Source organism: Phascolarctos cinereus, unplaced genomic scaffold (assembly GCF_003287225.1).
Source record: "Phascolarctos cinereus isolate Bilbo 61053 unplaced genomic scaffold, phaCin_HiC Scaffold_5;HRSCAF=322, whole genome shotgun sequence".
Lineage (NCBI taxonomy): Eukaryota > Metazoa > Chordata > Mammalia > Diprotodontia > Phascolarctidae > Phascolarctos > Phascolarctos cinereus.
The window spans coordinates 324,470,304-324,494,379 of record NW_027555958.1 but is presented as its reverse complement, the minus strand read 5'-3'; the positions used below and the strand labels follow the sequence as shown (position 1 = coordinate 324,494,379).

Below are 24,076 nucleotides of genomic sequence, written 5' to 3'. Positions count from 1 at the left end.
ATGGGTTAGTGACAGTTTGGGAAGTGGAGAATAATTGCCTAATCACAGTCAGGGCCCAGTTGAAGTTGTATAAATTGTATGAATTGTTGTATAAGTTGTATAAATTGTGTAAATGTGGCCCCAGTCAGAAGGGTTGCATGATTTTTTCCAACTTCATTCAACAGTACATTTGTAGATGGGAAGGCAGTGGCTGATGGGAGTGATCCAAGGCTGAGGCTTGACAGGGTGCAACCAGTGACATAGTAAGAGGGCCAGGGACAAAAGAGAAAAGGACAGTGTAGACTTGAACTGATTCGCTAAGGGATCAGATGAGGAAAAGAGTATAGCTCATTGGGGGGGTGGAGGGGCAGGGGAAGGTAGCCTAAGAGGGAACTAAGCAGGTGAGGGTTGGAGGTCACAATGTGGATGAAGAACACAGGGTCTGGGACTGGAAGGCACCTCAGCCAGTTCTTAACTTCCTTCAAAGACCTGTCCAGGTCCTGCCTTTTCTGATCCTCCTGAAATTACTCGGTCCACATTCTGTATTCAGAGTGTCAGCTCAGAGAAGGAAGGGGACAGTTGTGATTTTGTCTTCATGTTCCCAACCCCTAGCACCATGCTTTGTAACAGGCACTTCATAAATATTTGTGGATTCAGATAGCTGACCTTTCCTGATGTCATACTCACTGGTTAGGGGCCTATCACCAAAACATTCCAAATGCCCTTAATCACCCATTATGGCCCCTCTGTCCATGGATTTATGAAGCCCTTAAATTTCTGCCTGCTCATCCTCTATCCCCTTAGCAGATGTAATTATATCCTTTCAATATTTCCTACCCCCTTCTCCCACAGTTTTCATCCTTGGATCATGGGAGATCAGAATTTGAGGCTTCAGTTGCCTCCTTCTCCAATTGAAGACCCAGAAGAAAACTGTTACACAATTCCTGTCTTCTCAAAATGTAACTACTGGAGGCAGCTAGGTGGTGCAGTGCATAGAGCACCAGCCCTAGAATCAGGAGGACCTGAGTTCAAATCTGGCATCAGATACTTGACATTTACTGGCTGGGTGACCCTGGGCAAGTAACTTTAACCCCATTGCCTAGCCAAAACAAAACAAAAAAGTTGGTACTGGTCTCCATTAGCTTTAGTGACTGAGAAAGCCTTTCACTTGTCTAGCCATTTATGCAGCCACTTGGCACTTTCTTTTGTAGACTCAAAAATGACCCTCCCTCACAACCTTATCTTTAAGTCAGCTTCAGAGAAGGGCAGGTTTGAAATCTCTGCCATTTACCAGTAAGTCTGCAGGGGACACTCAATTGGATTTTTATTGAGTTCCTACAATATTTTAAATGTTGTGCTAGGCAAATTCACTCAGTTTCCTCATTTGTGAAATAACAATAATATAAAATAATAATTCCAAATAACTAAGGTTGTTGTAAGGATAAGATAAGATATTTCTAAAGCACTTTACAAACCTTAAGATACTGTATAAATGATAGCTATTGTTTTTCTCACCTTTGGGGAATTAGTAATTGATGGATTAGACTTGCTGAAGAAGGAACATCTAGGAGCTCGGGATGGGATCCGATACCTGGAAGCAGAGTTTAAAAAAGGAAACAGGTGAGAGCTGGTGCAGGTGTGGGCAGGGCTTTGATGGGGGCAAGGCAAAGAATTGAAGGAGCAGCCCAGTTGTCCATTCTGTTCACCCCTTCTCCCTCTCGTCATCTATGCTTCACTCTTTTGGTCTGTTTAGGTATAGGTTGGACTAAATTAGCACTTCTTAAACTGTGGGTCTGACCCACAGATATTTATGCACCTCAGATAGTTAATCAGAAGGAGAAGCAGCTTTAAACCAGGAGAGGGCTAGGTAGACGGTCACTAATTCTATCAGGTTGCCTGGCAGGGGTGGGGGAGGGAGGAATAGAATATGGAAGCTAGGGGGTGAGCCTTCCCACAGAGCTGCCTGTCATTCATATTGTAGTCTAGGAGGTGATTTAACATCTCCCCTTCTCATTCCTCCCCAGAGAAGTGGTATGTTGCAGTCTGGCATCATAGGTGCCCGTGAGTTGAATAGTCAAGTCTCTCAAGGCCTTTGTCTCTGTCAATACTTTGTAGAGCGTGCACCCCATAAGGAGCACTGCCCCCAACAGACCACGACTGTGTGGCTGTTCTCTGTCTGGAAGGGCTTGGGCTGGCACAGAGGAAAGAAAAAGAATTCCCCCCGTCCTCCCTCTTGCTCAAGAAACAGCCAGCTGAGCTGGCTCTCTCCTCTCTGCCCCACCCCACCCTGTCAGGAAACAGCACAAAGCTGGCTTGTTTAGGCCTTGTCTTCAGAAGCCTTGACTTCAAAAGCAGTTATTGCTTTTCTCCTCCTGGCTCTGGGCGTCCTTAGCGCCTCCCTAGGGAGGAACCAAAGCGGCGATGTTATCAAGAGGAAAAGTGAGCTGGGCTCAGCTCAGCAGGCAAGCAGCCTCAGGTGGCCCTTACAGACGCAATGATTTGAGCACAGAGCTCCTTCCTCCTCCCCTACCGAAAACTGATTCTCAACACCCCCCCACCCCCGCTTCATAATGACCCCCTTTGTCCTGTTACATCCTCCCCCGACACACACCCAGTGTCTAGACCCAAACGTTCTTCCCCTGTCTCTCCTTGACAGGTACATTCGTTGCCAGAAAGAGTTGGGGAAGAGTTTTGAGCGCCATAAACTGAAGAGGCAGGACATAGATGCCTGGTAAAGTTATAGACTTGACATCCCCGGGCCCTGGAATGGGAGGATGTTCTCAGAGGTACCACCTACGCATCCTTCCTGGGGATAGCATAGAGCATCGAGAGCTAGGAAATAATTCTTTGAGGTGTCAGCCAGGAGTGAAAACAATTCATCCCTCCCTCTGCCTCTGGAGAATGGCTCCCAATCGAGGTCCTAAAGATGCCTCCCACTTTTTAAAATGTCACCATAGCTTCCCTCAGACCCCCTATTCCAGATTTTGTACCTCTAATAGTTGAAAAGTAAGTTCTTCCATATGACCTCCAGCTCTTCTTTGAGTTGTCAGCGTTGTGGCTCTGCTGCTCAGAGATACTTGGTGTTGTCTTCTTTTCTCCCCCTGAAATGTCTCTTTGGGATACAGCTCTCAAGATGCCATCATAGACTGTCTCCTCCAGTCTCCCCTCATACCCATTTCTCCTCCCACTCTAAGTTACATTGGTTTCTAGAGAGAAGCCCCAGCTCATGGGCTGATAGGTTGTCTGTCCATCCCAGGACCCTCTATAAGATCTTGGACAGTTGCAAACAACTGACTCTGGCCCAGGGAATTGGAGAGGATGACCCCAGTGGCATGGTGACCATTGTCACTGGTCTTCAGATGGATGATCCCAGTACTTTCTCCAGCTCCATGCAGGTAAGCAAGTTGACAGAGCTTGAGGCTGGACACCCTGCCCTGTTCAGCAAGAGATCCTCAAGTTCAGGTTCCCCTTCCCCTCCTAGGAGGATGACTTCTCCATTCCAAGTCAAATCTTTTAGTAGATAATGACAGTGACAGAATAAAGAGAAATAAAATCTAGAGCTAAAAAAGAAAAGTCCTAGAGAGGCGAGTGACCAGCCCACAGTCAACAGGAGGCAGAGTCAGGATTTCTGTAACCTGCTGGTGGAGTGTGTCCTGCCAAGGCACTTCCTGCCCCTGTTACTCTGTCCCTTCCCCTCTGTGGCCTGTAGAATAGGAATGTTAATTGCTCAGAGCTGGCAGGGTTGTGAGGTTCTAATGAGATCATATTTGTAAAGTGCTTTGTAAACCTTAAAGCACTTTGTAAATGCCAGCTGTTGTTATTTCAGCTACACCACAAAGGTCTGGAATTATCTACATAGTTTCTGAGTGATCTGTTACCTCATTTCCCTTTTCACCTTTATCCTCTGGCTCATCCATCTGTCACTGGCCCCCTGTGCTGCACGAACACGCAAAAGAAAGCTGCACAGCTTCTTGCCCGTGACACCTGTCCCCCCCACCTCTCCTCTTCTCTTGCAGGCAGCGATACAGGCAGCCACCCATGCCAGTGTTGAGATCAAGAATGTGCTGGACTTCTACAAGCAGTGGAAGGAGATTGGCTGAGACTTCCCCCATGCCCCACACTGGGGTTGACTCCAATCTCTCCTCCCTTCCCCTGCAGCCGGGGCCACCAACAGCAACCATTCCCTCAGTATACACAGACAAACACACATACACACAAACACGTGTGTACACGCATGTGTGCACACACACATACATACACGCACACGCACGGTCCCTACCCCGGTCATGCAGAGAGGCAGCAGGGAGGGCAAAGGAGGGGGCTAGGAGGATGGGGTCCCCTTCCCCAGCCTAACCTGTGTCCGAAAAGAAGGGAAAGAAGCCTTGGAGCAGGAGAGTGCCTCCGGTTCCTTTAATCCTTCCCGTTTTATTTTGCTCCAATCGGGAAGGTCTTGGCACCCTCACCTACCCCCAGCCCCCATTGTCACCCTCATGGGGGAAGCTACAGGCAAAGGGGATTGTATTTCATTTGATTCAAAAGCAGGAGCCGTTTGAGGAGCATTTCCTGGACCTTTTGCAAGGAGGGGACGTCAGAGAGCCCCTCTCCTTCCTTACCCAAGATCCAGGGCAGTGGGGGGAGGAGAAGATGACTCAGCCCCCACCCCCAAACCCCCAGAGGTGGTGAGTTGGTTTGAGGTGGGTGTCTGGGGGGGGGGTTGTCCTCAGACCCCTGCCCCCCTTCTAGTACCTATTCCCCCTACCCTCCATTACCCCGAGTCGGAGTGGGTGAACAGAACAGCTCAGGAGCAAAAAAGAAGCCTGCAGAGAAGGCAGAAATAGAGCCCTGCTCCTTCAGGCAGAATCTGCAAGACTTTGGCCTCCGTTCCAGTATTACTGCTCTTATTCCACTCCTGCCTGCTTTGTGTTCCATCAGAGCCTGGGCCCCCACTTCTGCTTTTTGGCTCTCCCCATAGCTGCTGGGGCAGGAAACTGGAGGCATCTCCAGGAGCCATGGGCTACTCTGTCTGCCCCTCAGCCTGAGCAGGGTTTCCTGTTCCAGCCTCAGCCATCTTGCTGTAACCTTCTGGCTGCTGTGTTGTGACAGCTGGGAGCCTGGGGGGGAGGGGGAGAGGAGTGGCTCCCCTGACACCAGAGTTTGGGAAGGGGCAGGCTTCCCCAGCTGAGGACTGCAGGGGAGGTTACCTGCACATGTGGCAAAATTAGGGGAAGGAGGGACCCAGAAATGCCCAGTCTCTAGAGGCTGGTTGGTTGGGGATGAAGAAAGCCCAGAGTGGCTCCCCAGCTATCCCTGCCCTCCTCCTTCCCATTGTGTCTTCAGGCCCTGACCAACATGGGACTTGCTGGGGAAGGAAGTCAGGATTTCTGGTTTCTTCACTGAGCATGAGTGACTCGTCTCCCAGCAGGGTAGTTTTGGGGGTGCTGAGATGAAGATTGGGGTGGTAGGAGCAAAGATCATGGTAAACGCTCAGGGCATTGAGGGCAGATCACGGCAACAAGAGCACCCTGGGACATGTTGCCCAAGTATACCTTCCTCCATTTTCCTCGGGACCCTTTGACACATGGCAGTGCCCCTTCCTTCTCACTCCCTCTCCCCCAACTCAGTCTTCTTGGGAGCCTGGGGAGGGTCAGGTGGGCACCCAGAATAGGAAGGGCTGAAAACAGAAAAGTCAAGTTGGATGACTGAAGAGAGAGGAAGAATTCGCTGCTCCTCCTGCCCCCAACAGATCCCAATACCAACTTCCCTGACAGGGTTCTCAGAGGAGAGGCACACCTGCCCAGCACCTCCGAGAAGCCAAATCTGGGAGAATGGGGGCAGGAGTGGGGTGTTCTCTAACCCCACAGCAGACTGTAAGACTGAAACATCATTCAATAAAGTCCTCCTAACCCAGTCCCTGCCTTTTGGAAATTCCTTTCCACATGGAGTTCCTAGAGGAAAGGAAAATTAAATGGGGTGGAAGTTCTGTTCTTCTCCATAGTTGTCCTTCCCCCCACTTTCTGGAGGGTGAATCCAGAGAAGTGATTGGTACTGTGTCATCTCCAATGAGTAACACTGGAGTCCAGTATCACCCTGCAGTAAGAAAAGCTAAAGTGCTCATCTCATGTCTACTGTACCTTGTGAGGGCAGAAAGGTTTGAAAAGATATTTTCACCAGCACCTTGTCCTGAGCATCTTCAGTGGCACAGGCCCCTTTCTAAGGGGAAGGCTGGGCAGGAGGGATCCAGAAGACATGGGTCCTGCCTTCTGGGAATCCCTTATCTCTTGTGAGGCAAGGAGGAAAGCAGGCAGTCTAAAGAGAAAAGGCTAGTTGGGAAGGTCAGCAGGCTGTGAATAGCTGAAGTGAGAGGTGTGAAAGCAGGGTGGTGGGGGCAAGGTGTTGGACTAAAATTTAGCAGCACGCTGAAGGGTGATAGCAGCTTGGAGTTGGGGACAGAGAGGATCAAAATAGGAAGTGTCATAAGGGGAGGTGGCTAGGCCCTGAAAGGTGAAAATGGTTGGAAGGTAAAAGTAAATAAGTGTTACACCATGTTTATGCAAGTCAGAAACCCTCACTTCTCTTTCTAGCCTGGGGAGCCTCCTGCCTCCCTCTCTGGGGTTAGCAAATTTAATGGAATGCTAGGCAAGATAAGGTAGGGAAATACTGTAATTTGCCTAAGGGTCATTACCTTGTAACATTCCTCTATCTCTGCATAGTATCATGGGATTAAAGCTGGAGGGGCCCTTAGAGACCATCTAGACCCTTATTGTGCAGATGAGGAATGAGGCCCAGAAAGGCTAGAGTCCTCTCAATCTCCAGCTCAACCAGATGGGGTCAGGGTGTATCTGAGATCCTGTCCTGGATGGGAGAAGCTGATACCTAATTTTAATATTTAAGAGATAGAGGAACATTAAAGATCGTCTAGTCCAGTCTCCTTTTACAGCTGAGGAAACAGACATCAGGCAGCTTTGTGTGCAAGGTCACAGCAAATGGCAGTGCCAGAATCTGAACCTAGGTTCTCTCACTTCCATTAGGGAGTTCTCAGACTGGTTTTCAGTCCTCTCCAGGAGTGGAATAGTTAGGGCTATGGAAAGTCCAGAGTCGTATAGGGGAACCATGGGGGCTGAGAAGATCAAGGGTTTGTCAAGAGCCAAGGAGAGTGGCCAGAGGAAGAATAGAGAAATGAGGAGAGCTGGGCTGGTTAGGAAATCAGATGCCTGTGGCCGGGGCCCCCTCAGGAAGCTGGTGGTCAAGAGATAATGTGGGTAGCAGAGGTTCATAGAGATGTGGGTGATAATGTGTTGAAAGGAGCTAGTGGAGGCAGGGTATTCAGAATTATAAATTGACAATAAGTACTGTCAGGTAGGTAGGAGGATTCCTCCCTCATACTGGTGCTCTTCAAGCAAAGGCTGAGTGACTTTGGGTATGTCATAGAACAGGTTCTCATGCCCAGCCAGGCCTCAGAGGGCCCTTCCTAATCAGAGATCATGTCCTTGTTCCTTCAGTCATCTCTCCCACACACAAGCTGGAATCTCATTCTTGATTAAGTGATAAAAATAGTCTTGAGTGATGTTTAAATAGTTCTGTGCTGGGTGCTGTGAAGTACAAGAATGGTTGGGAAGTGATTCCTGTAGTCCAACCTCAAGTCCTACTTTAGCAGCAGGTTTGTAGGAAAAACCCTATTGTGCATTCCTTTACTGAAGCCTAGGTAGATTTGGAGATGGACCCAAGAGGGGAAAGATTTTAAACCATCATGAGACATCACTAAATCAGTCTATTTCCCTGACTCCTTTTGGGGATGAAACTAGTCCAGAAGGTCTCTCCTGTTAGGAAGGGCCCAGATTTAGTCAGGTGCTCCCCTCTGCTTCTGTCCTAGGCACATATGCACATGCACGCACACGCGAGCGCACCCTTGGCAGAATGGAGAGGGAGGAAGGGCTGGCTATGTTGCCTGTGGGCATAGGGCCCAGGCTATGTGTAGAGCCAGGCAGCAGTGATCTGCCTGCTAATGGGGATGTACAGATTGACAGCCCTGGGGAACTGCGGTCCCCCACTGACTGAGCCTTCCAATTGGCTGTATTACCATCTCCTTTCTGCCTCCCTCAACTCCTAGTCCCATAACACCATGTCCCACCAAGGCAGCACAAGGCAGGAATTGTTCCTCCTTTGTCTCTCTTCCCATTCTACCCCCCACCCCCACCCCCAAGATCCTGCCTCCTAGCCCAGACCTCTGGTACCAGTAGGGAGATTTGCCAGCCTTGCCCAGCCTCTAGGGCCTAAGAAAAGGAAGGCAAGCCATGGATTGAGGTTTCCCTGACCACAGCCTCAGTGGGGATCCTATCATCCTGGTGGAACAGGACATCAACCTCAGAGACCTCCCAGATCAGGCCCTTTACATCAGATATACCATCTTCTGGGTAAGAAAAGGCTTATATTTTCATGAGATAGGGACTTTGTCCTGGGCTCTGATGTGATCTAATCAGCTATCCCCCCCACCTCCAGGGTACCTCTTACTCCTCCTTCCCCTTTCTGGGGATAATGAAGCTCAGAGTTCCAGGTGTCCGCTGACTCTGGTCATGCCCCTCTGACTCTAAGCCTCCTTCCCCAGCTCATACCCACCCCCAACACACCCATACCGCACCCCAGTCCTCCCAGGACTTAGTCATATCCCTGGAGATAGTATATAAGTCCCCCCCCAGCTGTCATCTCCATGGTGACTTTGTCTCCTCCTACACCCACCCCAATCTGCTAAGATCTCTAAGCACTACTAGTAACTTCCACTTATGGGACAGAATGATTATAGGATTAAGAACTCTCTGCCTGTACGATTTGGGGGTGTGGAGGGAGAGAATTAAGACCTAGGCATTCTGTACCTTTCACTCATCATTTGCACCCAAGTTCTTCCCTGAGGAAAGAACTGTGCCTGGCTCCCCAGTTCTAACCCTTCCCCTACCTACTCACACTCTCCATTATATTCCATAGCTTGGCTGGGTGGACAGACCCCTAGGTCCTATCCCCATCTTCTCTCTGTGCCCTTTGGGCATCTCAGTGATGCACCACATGATGCAGTCCTAAAGGAGCCTTAGAGGTCCATTAGGCTGAGAGGAGTGGAGAGAGGTATAAGGGGATTGGGTGTCTGACTCCCCTGGGATTTTCCTGGAGGAGATGAGAAGCACTGAGTGGGGAGAACATTAGCAATGAGGGAGAGGAGAGTGAGGATGGGCAGTGGGAGACCATGGAGAAGGCAGAAAGACCAAGAGAGGCAAACACTGTCATACAGGGAAGGGAAGCAAGGAGTTAAAAGGGTGACAGACATACCAACGGAGACAGACAGGGAGGATCGAACCCCCAGGCCAGTAAATTGAAGGGGGGTTGGCAAACAAGGAATAGAACTGGGAAGTTTTATGTGCTGGGGCTGGGCTAGGGCTGGGTTGGGCTGGGTTGGACGGGGCTGGGCTACACTTGGACTGGGGGGAGTGACATCTCTCCTCCCTTGGGGGCGGTTCCTGCCCAGCCTGGCCCTGCCCCTCCACTTGTGCCAAGGAATGTGCCTGAGAAAGGAGGCTAGAGCAGCGGGTGGGGGAGCCTGGGACAGAGCTGGGCCCAGACGGGGGCCACGGAGCCTGGAGAGACAGCTTCACAGGTCTGGGGGAGCCTAGAGGGAAAGGGGAGGACAAAAGATCCAGAAGAGATTGGGACCCAGTATGGAACTCCCCCAGGCCCCTCCTCTTCCCAAAGGAGACCCAGACATCTAGCATCCTAGGGTCCTCCCCATCCTGGAGGGGACCTAAACATTCTGCACCCCCCTCCTCCCCAGGCCTTCTCTCATCCAGGTATCTGGGTCCTAACCCATTTCCCATCCCAGACTGGACTTAATTGTTCTTTCTTCCAAGACTCCTCCCCATTCCAGAGAGGACCCAAGTGTTCTGCCCCTGGGTTCCCAGCTCCAGGCCTACTTTCTGACTCCTAGGTTCCTCTTTTCCCCTGTGAGATGTTTTCTGGGTTCAGCCTGGGCTTGGGCATACTGCCTGTTGAATGTCTTCTCTGGGTGGGGCAGCATAAGGTAGGGCCAGATGAGGCCTGAACACCTGGCTCTGGTGCCTGAAACAGACTTGGTGGGGAGAGGGGAGACAACCAGGCAACCAGTCCCCTGTGGCTGCCCAGTCCCTCTCAATGGGGTACTTGGTCCATAATAGACAAAGGAGGATTGAATGAAGTAAGTGGTCACAGTGGAATGAGCACTGCCCAGGGCCAAGTAGACGAGATAGTCACCCTATCCTGACACCAGGCACATAGGGGAGGTGATTGGGGTCAAAGAACCAAACTTCTGGGTCTTCTCTAGGAAAGGGGGATTGCAGAGGTCTGGGAGCCTAGGGTCCCTCTGGCTGCGGGAAAAGAAATCAGAAAGTTTCTCTGGAAAAGGAAAGGAGTGGGGAGGGGTCAGGGGTCTAGACGTTTGAGCCCTCTCTGTGAAAGGGATGAAGGGGTTTGGGAGCTACAATCCTGGGCAAAGAGGTTATATTTAGGGTAGGCGATAGAAGCTGGGGAGGGGGAAGGAAGACACCGTGTTATGTTAGACAATTGTTAGGTGGGGGGTAGGTTGCGCTTCTTCCCAAATTGAAAGGAAGTTAAGCCTGGCTTCCCACAGCCCTACAGGAAACCAGGGCAGGAAAGGGGCCCCTGACTCCCCTCAGCACACCTCTGCCTGAATACACACAACCATAAAATCCCTGTTCCAGGCAAAGTGTCTCCACAGCCTGTCTCAGAAGACTCCCAGGGGAGGGAGAAGCCCATTTGGCAGTCTGGGTGCCTAGTACCCACCTGACCACAGCTCAGGGCCTGGATAACGGCAGTGGGTTGGTGGGACTTGGGGCCAGGCTGGCTGTTATGGGTGAGGATGTTTTTTTGCTTTTGTTTTCCTTTTTCCATGTCTCTAGGACTCCAGGGTCCATTGACTGTGGCTGAGGCAGGGAGGGGGGGCAGCCCCTCTGCTGGGGGCACCCCCCCGACTAATTCACCATGCTGAGCATCAAGTTACCACAGCTGCTCCGGGTTCATCAGGTCCCTCGGGTAAGAGAGGGGTCCCCTCCAGTCCATCCCCCGCCACTTTCACAACCTGCCTCTCTCCTCTACCCTGTCCTCTCAAGCTAAACTAGGGTGAGAATTGTCTCTTTCCAGAGAGAATTTTACTTCTCCATTCTTTCATCTTCCTCTTCCTGAGCCTTGGGAAGTCCCTCAGGCAGCCCATCCCTCCATCATCCTGTCATGGTGTCAGCCCTTCCTGATGTCATCCTTGAAGAAGTGACAATGACAGTTTTATGGGTTTATATTTATATGGCCATGTAAAGTAGAAAAAGTACTTTCCTCCCAGCCCTGTAAAATATATAGTGTAGCCCCATTTTATCTGTGAAGAAACCAAAGCTCAGAAACTTTAAGTGATTTGTCTGACTTAGAGGACGTTCGGCATTTATGAAGTGCCTACTGTGGGAGAGGCACTGTTGACCTGAAGAAAGGGTAAGGACAGCCCCTGCCCAAGACCTGCTCACAGTCTAATGGGGCACATGACAGAGAGATAAAGGGGACAGGCTATGGAGGGAAGGCACTGGAATGAAGAGGGATCCAGGTGGGCTTCCTCCAAAGGTGGGATTTTAGCTGGGACTAGAAGGAAGCCACAAAAGGCAAGAGGGCAGAGCATTCCCCTCAGGGGGGCCGGTATCAGAGTTGGGTCTTCTTGTTTTGACCACTGTATCAGTCTTAGTAATAACAGTAATAGCTGTCATTTAACATAGTAACAATATTTCATTTGGACATGAGAGGCAGCTTGGGATGGTAACAAAACTAGGAAGACCTGGGTTCTAGTGCTCCCACTGCCAAATACTGACGGTGTGGCAAGGTACCTAAGTTCTCCGTGTTCTAGGCCAATGGGGTCAAATGCTAATAGAAACAGGTGGGAGCAACTGAACAACAAGGATTCCTGCAAGTCACACATTGACTTAGAAAACCACACATCAACGTTATCTATGTTTTATTGTATTTTCATTTTGTTAAATATTTCCCAAGTACAGGGGGCACCAGGCAACTTTCCAAAACGAAGTGATTCTAGATTATAGAGAAGGTGCAGACCTGTATTAATAGAGGGAATTTCTCACCTTGACTTGCTTTATACTAATGAAATGCCAAGTCAGGTCTCTATCCCTGTCTCATTTGAAGAGCACCATACTCCAGAGTCTGGGCTCTTGACTTCTTCCCTAGGTCTTCTGGGAAGATGGAATCATCTCAGGTTATCGCCACCCCACCAGCTCTGCCCTGGACTGTGTGCTCAGCTCCTTCCAGATGACAAATGAGACTGTCAACATATGGACCCACTTCCTGCCTACCTGGTGACATGGAGGGGTCATGGGGTGGAGGGGATAGCAGGAGGAGAGGAGAAAGGAGAGGTGGGGAAGGAAGAGGAAAAGGAGGAAGAGTGAAGAGAGGTGGGCAACAGGGATATGGAAGGCAGGTCCCTGGGTGGGATTTAAAGGGTCAGTGGGTGTGTGGTCTAGATCTACCTTCCCTCGGAAGGCAAAGACCGACCAGAGACCAAGGCCGGTATATCTAACAATCATATTTCAAAGCACTTTCCTCATCGCATTTGTGGGAGGCCGACCAGCAATCTAGATATCATGATCTCCCTTTAATAGATGGGGAAATTGAGCCTCAGAGAGGTTAAGTGATATACAAGGTCTTAGGATGTTGAACTGGGACCATAGAACCCTCTCTCTCCTTCTACAGTTGAGGAAATGGAAAACCAAGAGAAGTTCAATAATTTGCCCATTAACACAGATAGGAAGCCGCTGCATTTGAACCTAGGACAACTAACTCTTAAAATCTAGTGGTCTTACCCAGCACTATTTGGTAGCAAGGGCCATGGCCCCCAAACCCAATCACAGGATTCACAGATGTAATAGAACTTTGAGTTTAGGGGTGAAAGGCTCATGTCTGTGGAACATTGTGACACTGGGGTCTGGGGCATCCTTAGGGTCATGTGATTATAGATTTGGAGCTGAAGGAGACCTCGGAGGCCATCTAGATAAGGAAACTGAGGCCCAGAGAGTGACACAGAGAATAAGCAATTGGCTTGGGGCTTGAAGCCAGGTTCTCTGATTATTAATCCAGTGTCCCCTGTACTATGACACCTCCCTCCCATGCTATCTCTCTCTAAGGACTTGACTCCCCTTGAGGAGATGCAGTGTCCCTGGGTCAGCAGCTAGGCGCATCTTCTCAGGGTGGGCTGCCGCCTTGAGTGTGGTGCAGTGATAGGAGGCCTGGTTTGAGAGCCAAGAAACTTGGATTCTCATCCTGGCTCTGTCTTGAACAAGTTTTTGGACCTCAGTTTTCTGAGTTATAAAACTAAAATATACTCACCACTCTAAGGTTCCCTCCAGCTCTTAAAGGCTAGGATACTATAACCTCTAAAACTGGGGAGGAAAGATATCTTGAGGTTGCATCTGGCTCTGCCCTCCGTATTCCCTGGTTCTAGGTATTTCCTGTGGCGGCTCCTGGCCCTGGCGGAGGGTCCTGGCTTCTGGTCAGAGCCGTACCACTGGCCGTTGCTAGTGTATCTGCTGCTCATCTGCCTGTATCCGTTCACATCCTGCTGTGCCCACACCTTCAGTTCCATGTCACCCCGAGCCCGCCACATCTGTTACTTCCTGGACTATGGTGCCCTCAGCCTCTATAGCCTCGGTGAGCCCAGGGACCTTCCGTCCTGACATTGAGCTTTTCTCTGTGGGACTCTGGCATGAGGCCTCCCTTCCTTGCCCCTGTCCTGGCTCCCTAGAATTTCAGGGGCCAGCTCTCTATACCCACTCTTTTTTTTTTAAACCAAGAACCCAGGCTTTCTTCTACTAGCTTTTAACCCAAGCCAATGCCCAGGGGCCCTGGCATCCCCACTGGGAGCCCCAGGGAACACCAGGAACAAGAATTACAGGCCACCCCTATGTTCCCCCAGGCTGTGCACTCACCTATGGAGCTTATGCCATGCCTTCCTCCTGGCTCAACAGCCCCCTGCACCAGCTATTCGTGCCCACAGCCGCAGTCAACTCTCTCCTCTGCACCTGCCTTTCCTGTTATTCGAGGTACCTGCCGCCTCAGATGCGGCTGCACTCACTGAAGCCTCCTTCCTATCCCATCATGCCCCATGTCCATCTACTCAGCACAGAGAACAAGGGTTCAGACTCCCCTTTGTGTGGGACTTGGAGGATGACTCTCTGACCTTCCCCCTTTCAGGTTTCTAGAACTGGAGAACTCACGGCTCAGTAAAGTCTTACGCACGGTTGCCTTTGCCTACCCGTTCTTCTTTGACAACCTCCCACTTTTTTATCGGGTAAAGGTCAGGGATAGCCCCAAACCCAACCCCTGGTATCACAGCCTCAGCTCCTCACCCAGTGGTCCAGAATCCTTTCCTTCCCTCCATTCACCCTGGGCCCAATCCTGAGAAACTGAGGCACCTTAACTTCCTCCCTGTGACCCAGACTCCTAATTCCCAGTCCCAGCCTTGACCTAGAACCCCCAGCTCTAGACCTAGGACCCAGGCATCCCATGTCCAGGGGATCCATGTATCTCAGTCCCCCAGGCCCAGTACCCAGAGGTCCAAGTGTGAAGTCATGAGCCCAAGTCCTAGACACTCTCACCCAGTGTGTCCTTTCCTTTCTGCCCCCTCCCACATCTCCCCAGCTCCTGCTGTGTTCCAGTGGGGGCTTCAGCTGTGGGCAGGAAGCTCTGAGTGCCAACCACAGCTACCACCTGCTCTGTGCCCTGCTCACTGGTTTCCTCTTTGCCTCCCACCTCCCTGAACGTCTGGCACCTGGCCGCTTCGACTATATTGGTGAGGGCGAGGCCTATCCTGGGAGTATGGGGGAGACAACTCCTGGGTTTCTTAAAAGGCAAAACAGGAGGAAATGTGGTCTAGGAGAGATAAAGAATACAGCAGGAGGAACCTCCCAATGTAGGCTATGGTCTGAAGGTTTGTTTATAATTTGGCTGGTTGGAAAACACTTTTTCTGCTAAAAACAATGTTATAAACACCAAAGCCAATAATGTAGATAATTAGATAACAAGTGCTTATGTTTATAAAGTCCTTTACAAAACAGCTTCCTGACAACATTCCTAAGGAAACTGAGGCTCAGAGGAATGACTTGCTCAAGGTCACACAGCTGTCAGTAAGAAGTCAAACCCAGCTCATCTTACTACAGACTCAGTACTCTTCTTTCCTTTTTCTTTCTTCCGTTCTTTTTTCTTCCCTCCCTCCTTTCTTTCTCCTTTCTTCCTTTCTTTCCTTTCCTTCCCCCAGTACTTCCCCCGCACACACTGTGATACCTCCATTTGTAAGGATCTGAGTTTGGGGCCAGGACACTGGACACTATGCCCTGTCTACCCCTCCTAGGGAGGAGGAGAAGGAAGAATGTTTCTTCCCTATTTCATCTCCAGATAGAAAGTCTGATAGCCTTCCATCTCCGTTTCTGTGTCCCTCTTTCCAGCAACTCCATCTATTAAGCCCCTCATTTGGCCAGCTCACCCCCAAAATGCTTCCCAGTGTCACCATCATATGATGGCTGGTAAGACAGTGCTTTCTTTGTGAACCTTGCAGTGTCATAGAAATATGAGTTACTATACTTCAAGCCTCTAATGGGTCCATGATCTTAGTGATCCAGGCATTCCCTCCACTTGTGCAGATTGCAACCCCTCCATGCTTTCTCATCATTTGCAGTTCTTGTCCTTGTCCCTCAGAGGAGGTGGGTCAGTCAAATGAACATGTATTAAGTGCCTACTACGTGCCAGGCACTGTGCAAAATACTGGCGATACGAGGAAGGGCACCACCTTCCCTCCAGGAGCTCATATCTAATAGGAGGGCCAATATGCAAACCAGTATGTACAGACAATGTGTAGACAGAATAAAAAAAAATACTCAACAGAGGAAAGGCATTAGAATCAAAAGGGATTAGGAACTGCTTCCCTGCTTCGCTGGATTTTAGTTGGGACTTGAAGGAAGACAGAAGGTAGAGAAGAAGAGGGAGGGAGTATTCCAGACATGGAGGACAGGCAGTGATGCCCTGAGTTGGGAGAGGGGGGCATCTTGTTCAAAGAACAGCCAGGAGGCCAGTGTCACTAGATCCAAGAGGAGGTGGGGCATGGCAGATGGTGAGAACGGGATAGAAGGTGAAGACTGCAAAGGTGAAGGGGACAGATTAGGAAGAGCTTTCACCACCAAACAATATTTTATATTTTTATATATGTATATATGTAAAAGTCCTTTATATATGTATATATATATATGTATACATATATTATATATATATGTATATGTATATATATATATGTATACATATATTATATATATATGTAAAGGACTTTATATATGTGTGTGTGTGTGTGTGTGTGTGTGTGTGTGTGTGTATTTATAGCCGATAGGGAGCCACTGGGGTTTATTGGGTAGGGGAGGGAACGTGGTCAGACCTAATGGAGGATGGATTGGAGTGGGGAGAGACTTGGGGTAGGCGGAGCCACCATTGCAGTAATCCAGGTGTGAGGTGATGAGAGTAGTACCAGAGGAGAGAAGGGGCCAGTATGAGAGATGTTGCACAAGTGAAATCAATAGGCTGTGGCAATAGATTGGATATAGGGTGGGGAAGAGGTGAGAGAGGATAAGAAATCCCAAGGTTTTGGGCCTGGGGGACTGGCAGGATGCTGGTGCACCCAGACTAATAAGGAAGTTTGGAAGGCAGGAAGGTATGGAAGGAAAGATAATGAATTCAGTTTTGGAAATGTTGAGTTTAAGATGTCTATGAAAGATCCAGTTGGAGTAGGTGGCTGGAGATGCAAGACTGGAAGTTAGCCAAGAGGTTAAGGATGATTAAGTAGATTTTAACATAAAGATGATAATTGAATTTGTGAGAGCTGATGAGATCACTAAATGAAATTATACAGGAAAAGGCAGCCCAGGACAGAGCCCTGTGGGATGCCCCATTAGTGTTCATGACATGGATGAAGATCCAGCTATGGAGACTAAGAAGTGGTCAGATAGGTAAGAGAAGAATCAGGAGAAGGCAGAGTCCTGAAAACCTAGAGAGAAGAGGTTGCAGAGAGGTCAAGAAAGATAAGGATTGGGGCAGCTAGGTGGTGCGGTGGATAGAGCACTGGCCCTGGATTCAGTAGGACCTGAGCTCAGATCTGGTCTCAGACACATAACCCTTGCTAGCTGTGTGACCCTGGGCAAGTCACTTAACCCCGTTGCCTAGCCAAAAAAAAAGAAAAAGAAAGAAAGACAAGGATTGAGAAAAGGCCATAGCATTTGGCAATTAAAAGATCATTGGTAACTTTGGAGAGGGCAGTTTTGATTGAAGCCAGTCTGTTGGGGGGCTCAGAAGCGAGTGAGAGGGTCCACTCAACCATTTAGAGGGCTCCCTCGAAATCTTTAAAAATTCTGTGGATATCAGTGGACACATGAACTGTCCATCTGTTATCTCTTGCTATCACTACCTGACCAGCCCACATCTTCATCCACTGTACATATCCTTGATAATGAAGATATTATGACCCTCCAAGATTACCTCTTTCACCTAATTAAAGCTACATTTCCTTAGTATCCCAGTAATAGCAGTAACTCCCATGGCCCTTTAAAGCATTTTCCCTACCACCCAGGATTAAGTGGTATCCCCTTCACATACCCAGAGAGGAGGTTTGTTAATCCTGACAAGCCTGAAATTAGTTAATGCTAGGTGGGGTCACAAAGTGTAATTAAGATATAAACCACTAGGGGAAAGGTATTTGGGTGTCAGAGCACCAGCACCCTGGCAAGACTGTCCAGGCCAGGGGTCTGCCCTTGGGGTCAGCACCCTGAAGCTGTTCCTGCTTTTCCCAGCAAGCAGGAACCCACAGTTCTCTAAAAGCTAGGAGTTTGTTTTATTTTTTAAAAAATTCCCCCCCAACAAGCTCTCCCACTGTAGAAGCAGCCAGAGGCTAAGCAGATGCATGTGTGAGTCGTGTTTGTTTATAGGTTGGAGACTGCCTATATGTTCATAAAGTGCCATTGCTGAAAGTTGAGATTAAAGATGTAGACGTTTATGTTAGGGGCAGTGAGGTGGCGCAGTGGATAGAGCACCGGCCCTAGAGTCAGAAGGACCTGAGTTCAAATCCAGTCTCAGACCAGACACTTGACACGTACTAGCTGTGTGACCCTGGGCAAGTCACTTAACCCCATTTGCCTCACCAGAAAAAAAGATGTTTATGTTAGATGTTCATCTAGCCTGAACCCTCATTTTGTACAAGGAAAATTGAGGCGCAGAGAGACTAATCATGGATACCCACAGGGGAAAGGAATTTTAAGAAAATTGGGAGAAGGGAAAGGACCAGAGGTACGCATGGACCCCTAATGCTCTTCTCTTCTCCCACAGGCCACAGTCACCAGCTGTTCCACATCTGTGCAGTGCTTGGCACTCATTTCCAATTGGAGGCAGTGCTAGCTGATATGGGGGCACGGCGGGACTGGCTGGCAGCCCATAGCCCTCCCTCATCCCTGGCAGCCACAGTGGCCACCATGGGCCTTGCTGTGACTGGGAACCTGCTCATTATTGCCATCTTCACAGCAACCCTGCTTCGTGCCCCCCAAGCCTGCCTCCTACTGCAAGAGACCCAGCCTGAGTCAGTAGGCAGGGCCAAGGGGGAATAAGAAGAGGAGGAGCCCCAGAAGGCTACTTCTCCCCAGAGACCACACCATCTAACTCCCCACATTCTGGCTCAATCTGCTACCACCCTTCTCTCCTATAGTGTTTTCATCTCTAGGAGAGAAATAGATCAGGGACCTAGGTATCCAGATCCCCAGGCCCTGGCTCAGCCCTGGGAGGCTGAGGGCAGAAAGTCCTGAGCCTGTAAGAAAGAGAGGCAAGGAGAGGAGAGGAAAGGTAGAAGAGGAAATGGGGATTGGGAGAGGGCAGAGTGACTGGGATGAAAGGGCAGGGGAGGAGAGGGAGTAGGAGACTGTTGTTTTGGGTGGAGGTAGGTGCTAAGGGTGAGAGATGGGACAGCTAGTGGAGGAAGGCCTGGGGATCTCTCAGGTCCCCAGAGTGTGTCCAGGCTCAGGGGGATGGGAAGGATCCTTGAAGGGTTCAAACTGAATTTGGTTGTGAGCTGAAGAGAGTAGTTGCCGGGGTCTCAGGACCACAGATTGGGCCAGAGTAAGCTGTTAGGGATATTAGAAGTTCTAATAGGGGCTACATCTATTAGGTTATTATCTGGGCCTAGGTTAGAACAATATAGGGAAAGTGTTACAGACACAACAGAGCAATATTAGGTGTCACATATTAAGGTGCCTTACTGGGATCCCTATTCAGGGTCATGCAGAGAATCTGGATCAGTCTTTGGGGAAATAACTCTCTTTAGGGACCTTTGGAGTGCAGTGCTCAATGATCTCCTCTGCCTGAGGAAACTAATGCCATTAATTTAGACTTCACCAAAGGGGCCATGCTTTAACCCCGACTTTTGGGACCAAACTCAAGAGGGGAGGACACAAAACACCTGCCTCACCTGGCGCTCTGGCATGCCAAAATGACCAGAATGTCGTCATCTCCAAGCCAAGAAGAGAGGTGAAAGGGATAAAGGAACTGATTGATTCCTGGGAGAAACTGGATTGAAACAGTTATAGCCCTCTTGGTGTGGGTATCTGCTTTACTAGCACCTACTTGCCAATAAAAGATTTTCTCTCCCTCAGATGCAGCCTGTGGTGGTCTGTGGAGCTGAGAAGCCCCTTTCATAGCCCTATGGACAGGGCACACCTTTCCAAGTCTGAGTATATGACCAGAGATGTGTGGTCTGCTCAGCTATGGGAAGCATCCGGAGGAGGGAGGCGGTGTGGAACAAAGGACCACACACACAAAAAGGGACCAAGCTCAAAGGGGCAGACTGGAGTCAGACCTTAGGAATCCTTTTCTTGGAGGGAGGGTGTGAGAGACTTGGACTGGGCAGGAAGGCTCCTTCCTCTCTTGGGGGTAGAGGATGGGGCAAGTCCAGGTTCGCCCAGAGTCAGAGGCATAGCTCAGAAAGTTCTGCATTTTCCCCAACCCAAAGACAGACACACACACAGAACGGAGACAGAATGCTAGACCAGCTGACTCCTCTTCCCCTCGTGTTTATTTCTGAAAAAGCCAGAAGGTAGGAACTTTGGGGTGGGCCATGTACTGGGTGTGCTAATGGGGGGAGCTCCAGGGAACAGCTGGGTAACTTGAGGCCAAAGAAGTGGGCCGGGTGTTTCAGAATGAAGGGTGGAGCCAGGACGTCCAGGCGGCACGGGGAGCACATCTGAGGGAGGGAGTAGGTGTCCTGGGCTCTAGGCTGTCCCGTAGAATCGTCGATATGCCTCGCTGAAGCCAATGTGGTCAGCTAGCTCATCACAGTCAGGGTTAAGCTCACACACCTCCCGTTTCTGCTCCAAGGGGTCAAGGTAGGGAGCAGGAAACCTAGGGGAGAGGCCTACATTAGTCTAGTCTTCCCCCTGCCCTCTAACAGAGCAAGCCTTCCCCAGCCTTGAGAGTTTTATGAAGGTCTGACCTCCATCCCTTCCACTTGAGGGCTTGCTCAAAGAGTCCAAAGATGGGCAAATGGAATGGGGAAGGGCCTTTCTCTAGGGTCTCTCTCATTGCTTTGGGCACGTCATGGCAAACAGGTTGCCCAACACAAAGCCAGAGAGAATGAACTGACTCGATAACCTCACAGGCTCTACAAGGTCTCCCCTCATCTTGCCTAGTCCCTAGAAGGCTGAGCGAAGCAGCCCCTCTTCCCCGGCTTGTCAAACACTCACCCTTGCCAGTGGTACAGGTAGCGTTTGGGTCTCCTCACCAGCTCACTGCTCTCACGCTTGGAGGCAAAGGCTGGGGAGCAGGAGAGAGGTCAGTGGCTGGCCATCTCTACCACACCAGCCCAGAGGAAGGGAACCAATGTCTGCAGCAGACTCCCTCTCCTCAACCCAGTCAAGTAGAAGGCTGAGAATGGAGGCTCCCAGCTGAGCCTCAGAGCAGTCTGCCTAAAGGTGGGACAGGAGGACAGGAGGCGGGACAGCAGCAGGAGTTGGGGGGCCTTGAGGGAGGCAGACGTAAGGGGCACATGGGAGAGAGACAGAGGTGCTCAGGAACCTTAACATTTCATCACAAAATGAGTGTGCAAATGAAACAACACATTATGAAAATCAGCCCCCTTTCCGAAGTCCCCAGTACTTACCTGTTCTTTTGCCAGAGTCTTGGGGACCTGCGTGAGCATCTAAAAAATAAGGAATCATCCTAAGCATTTTTCTTGTATGACCCCTTTCATTCTTTCACTTTGGTTGTTCCTTTTTCTACACAGAACAGAGAGAAAACTGGGACTGCATTAGGAGGCATGAGGTGAGCTAAAAAATGGAATAAGCATTTTCTCCTTGGAAATATATTTTTTAATTTAAAATTTTTTTTTAATGTTTTTTCTCTCCTTGGAAATCTTGAGGAAAAAGGTATGGACACCAGTCCATATTGGTGAGTGGTTGACCAGCCTAGAGGCAAGGGAAGGGACAGGAAGGTGACCCAAGGGACTATCTCAACTCACCAATGTTCTCACCCTATCCTCCAATCCCTAGAAGGCGATGCTGGTGGAAAAAGAAAGTATCCAAGATAGGTTGAAGCACTGGGAAGAACTGAAGACTGGACTGAGGGTGAGGCACAGGTGCTGGAGCTGAGGACCCCTGCTCCTTCCACAAAGGACCATTTCCTGCCTTGGACCCACACTCACCTTGCTTGCAGAGGCAGAGGGTGGCCAGGGTCAGCAAGGAGAGAAGTAGGACTATCTTCATGATGCAGCTCTGTCCAGCAGAAGGTCAAGTTCAGTTCAGTCCACACTGGTCCTGTCTCTTTACACCCTTTTCCAGGGCATCATTTATACCCTCTGAGCTTCCTGGCCCCTGAGGGGAGGGGCATACCCCTGGCTGACCACAGATGGGTGGGCCTGAGGTAAACCTTGCCAGCTCTATTTGAAAGCTATCCGGCTTGGGATTGACAGGCCTAAACCTCAAAGGATGTTGTGGTTTGGGAGACATCAACAAGTGTTCAAGGGATGGGAGGATGAGGACCTGGAGACTTCAATGGGTACAGCTGTGCTCTCGGCCACAGGGGCCCCTTTTTCCTACCATGCCCAATCTGAGCTGTCCATGCTGAAGCCCAGTAGTTTTACACACAGACTAGTGCTGAAACAGAGTTAGGATGAGGAAGGAGCTAAGCAACCATGCAACCAAGCCCCCAGCCATTCCCTCTCTTCTCCAGTGTCCCCACTTGGCTATATTCTCTCCACCATGTTCCCCTTCTCCCTTAAGTCCTCCTCCCTGTCCCTAAGTGTAGTGGAAGCTTAAATAGGCATAATGGGAAGCCAGGGAGGAAGAAGGGAATTCAGGATGATGGGTTTTAAGTAGGTCAATGAGCAGAGTTCAGCTCGGTTTCCTCTCCTAGCCTATGATTTCCACGAATCTGATCCTAGTGGCTCAGGCCCTATGAGAAGATGCCAAACCCCAGAGAAAGAACACCAGGCAATGCCCCTGATTACCCGGGTTCTGTGACCCCTTTGTTTGCCAAAAGTCAGGGTATGATTTATGAGCAAATAAGAGTCTGACTGAGACTCTGAGTGGAGGCTTGAGCTGGACTCCCCGGGGCTTAGGAGACGAAGAGTTGGATGAAGGGCTTGGGGAGAATAATGGGAGAAAAGAATGTTAAGGTTCAAATGAGGACAGAGGGTGGGACACAGTATGTTAGGTTCCGAGAGTCTTGAAAAGGACTCTAAAAATGGGACTGCTGAGTACCACCTCCATAGACGGCAGCATTGGAGGGCACTTACGTTGTCACAAGAAGAGTGGAAGGTGGATATCAAGAAGGACTTCCTGGTGTTGGAATCTCTTTCCTTGGAGACCTGTCTGTGTGGGATGGAAGTGGAGAAGGCAGGAGGATGCATAATCTCAGGTGCTGCTGGGAAGCTCTGATTCCAATCCTGCTCTTTACTACATCGGGATCTACGTACTCACAGAATCCCAGAGTTGGAAGAGATCACCAATGCCCAAACAAGAATCAATCCCCTCTGGGACATATCTGCCAAGCGGTCTTCCAGCGTTTGCTCAAAGACCTCTGGTGCGGGCGAAACCACTACCTCCTGAAGCAGTCCATGCCATTTTAAGATAGCTTGAATGGTTAGGAAGTTTTCCTCTACATTTCACCTAAATATGCCTCTCTAAAACTTCTACCCATCACTCCTGGTTCTGGTTTCTGACTTCCGGAGTCAAATGAAACAAACCTAATCCTTCTACATGAGTTTTCTCAAGATGAGACACCCCCACTTCCTTCGACAACTTCTCCTGTGGCATGATCTCCACTTTATTAATATTCTTCCTGAAATGTGGTACCTAGAACTATCCTGGATATACAAAATGTCTTCCCCTTAAGTTTCATGAAGATGGATCCTCAAAAACGTTCTGTCCCAAAATGCCTTCTTTTCCCTCCTGACATAGGCCTAGTCTGAAAGGCAGAAAGAGAGAGGCCACATGGGTCCCCTCTGTCTGGACTGTGAACTAATCAACCCTAGAGGGAGGTGGGACAGACAGTCTGGCTGACTTACCAAGTAAACAAACACATTTTCTCCTTGGGCAGCCTGGACTGTAGGGGACTGGGATCAAAGGAGTAGGTAAGAAGCTGGCCGTTGATGGAGTTTAACTCCAATCCAATCCTAATTTTCCTAGTAACTATGAGAAATAAAATCATCATTATGTGGCTTATTCTGTGAAGTCCTTCCTGTAATCTAAGCCTTCTCTCTAACTTAGCATTCTTTCTATACCTGTCTCATTCCCTACTAAACTGTAAGCTACTTAGAGGGACTGTCTTGTTTTTTGTGTGTAGGGTACATTTAATAAACATGTAAATTAATCTATTCTCCTGCCACCTTGCTGTCCCTATTGATTCTTACTCTGGGAAGTGACAGTGAGTAGGAATTAAAATAAGGGAGGGAGACACCTTTTAGAGAGTATCAACTTATTTTTATCTGCATGCACAAGGAAGACTACAACAAGAT

The 24,076-nt window shown here is 49.6% G+C and overlaps 3 protein-coding genes across 10 annotated transcripts in view; 2 read left to right on the top strand and 1 right to left on the bottom strand.

The window, feature by feature from the left end:
- SMG5 (SMG5 nonsense mediated mRNA decay factor) overlaps positions 1 to 5,887 on the top strand; it is a 32,215-nt gene extending 26,328 nt beyond the window's left edge. For 4 of the 5 annotated variants that reach the window (XM_020991529.2, XM_020991530.2, XM_020991531.2 and 1 more), the window contains 4 exons: positions 1,509 to 1,599; positions 2,636 to 2,710; positions 3,236 to 3,374; positions 3,996 to 5,887. In XM_020991529.2, coding sequence (XP_020847188.1) covers positions 1,509 to 1,599; positions 2,636 to 2,710; positions 3,236 to 3,374; positions 3,996 to 4,079 — 389 coding nt within the window. In that variant the 3' untranslated portion in view covers positions 4,080 to 5,887. The remainder of the gene's footprint in view (positions 1 to 1,508; positions 1,600 to 2,635; positions 2,711 to 3,235; positions 3,375 to 3,995) is intronic. The other variant, XR_013487264.1, reaches the window with a different exon arrangement.
- A 2,354-nt stretch (positions 5,888 to 8,241) lies between these two features.
- On the top strand, positions 8,242 to 19,720 carry PAQR6 (progestin and adipoQ receptor family member 6). 2 transcript variants are annotated; one of them, XM_020991540.2, is made up of 8 exons: positions 8,242 to 8,390; positions 10,911 to 11,043; positions 12,226 to 12,353; positions 13,496 to 13,701; positions 13,967 to 14,093; positions 14,245 to 14,341; positions 14,692 to 14,842; positions 18,409 to 19,720. In XM_020991540.2, exons 2-8 carry the CDS (start codon positions 10,993 to 10,995, stop codon positions 18,681 to 18,683), a joined length of 1,035 nt encoding a protein of 344 aa, XP_020847199.1. In that variant the 5' UTR covers positions 8,242 to 8,390; positions 10,911 to 10,992; the 3' UTR covers positions 18,684 to 19,720. The 2 variants fall into 2 exon arrangements, with proteins under 2 accessions (XP_020847199.1, XP_078012297.1); XM_078156171.1 differs by lacking the exon at positions 8,242 to 8,390 and adding an exon at positions 9,509 to 9,616.
- Positions 19,721 to 20,122: 402 nt separating this feature from the next.
- Positions 20,123 to 23,985, bottom strand: BGLAP (bone gamma-carboxyglutamate protein). Of its 3 annotated transcripts, none has more exons than XM_078156174.1 (5): positions 22,856 to 23,985; positions 21,764 to 21,833; positions 21,224 to 21,262; positions 20,808 to 20,877; positions 20,123 to 20,466 (listed from the first exon to the last, which is right to left on the bottom strand). In XM_078156174.1, exons 1-5 carry the CDS (start codon positions 22,967 to 22,969, stop codon positions 20,337 to 20,339), a joined length of 423 nt encoding a protein of 140 aa, XP_078012300.1. In that variant the 5' UTR covers positions 22,970 to 23,985; the 3' UTR covers positions 20,123 to 20,336. The 3 variants fall into 3 exon arrangements, with proteins under 3 accessions (XP_078012300.1, XP_078012301.1, XP_078012302.1); XM_078156175.1 differs by having other exon boundaries at positions 21,764 to 22,931; positions 23,627 to 23,985; XM_078156176.1 differs by having other exon boundaries at positions 21,764 to 22,214; positions 22,856 to 22,938.
- Between the last annotated feature and the right edge of the window lie 91 nt (positions 23,986 to 24,076).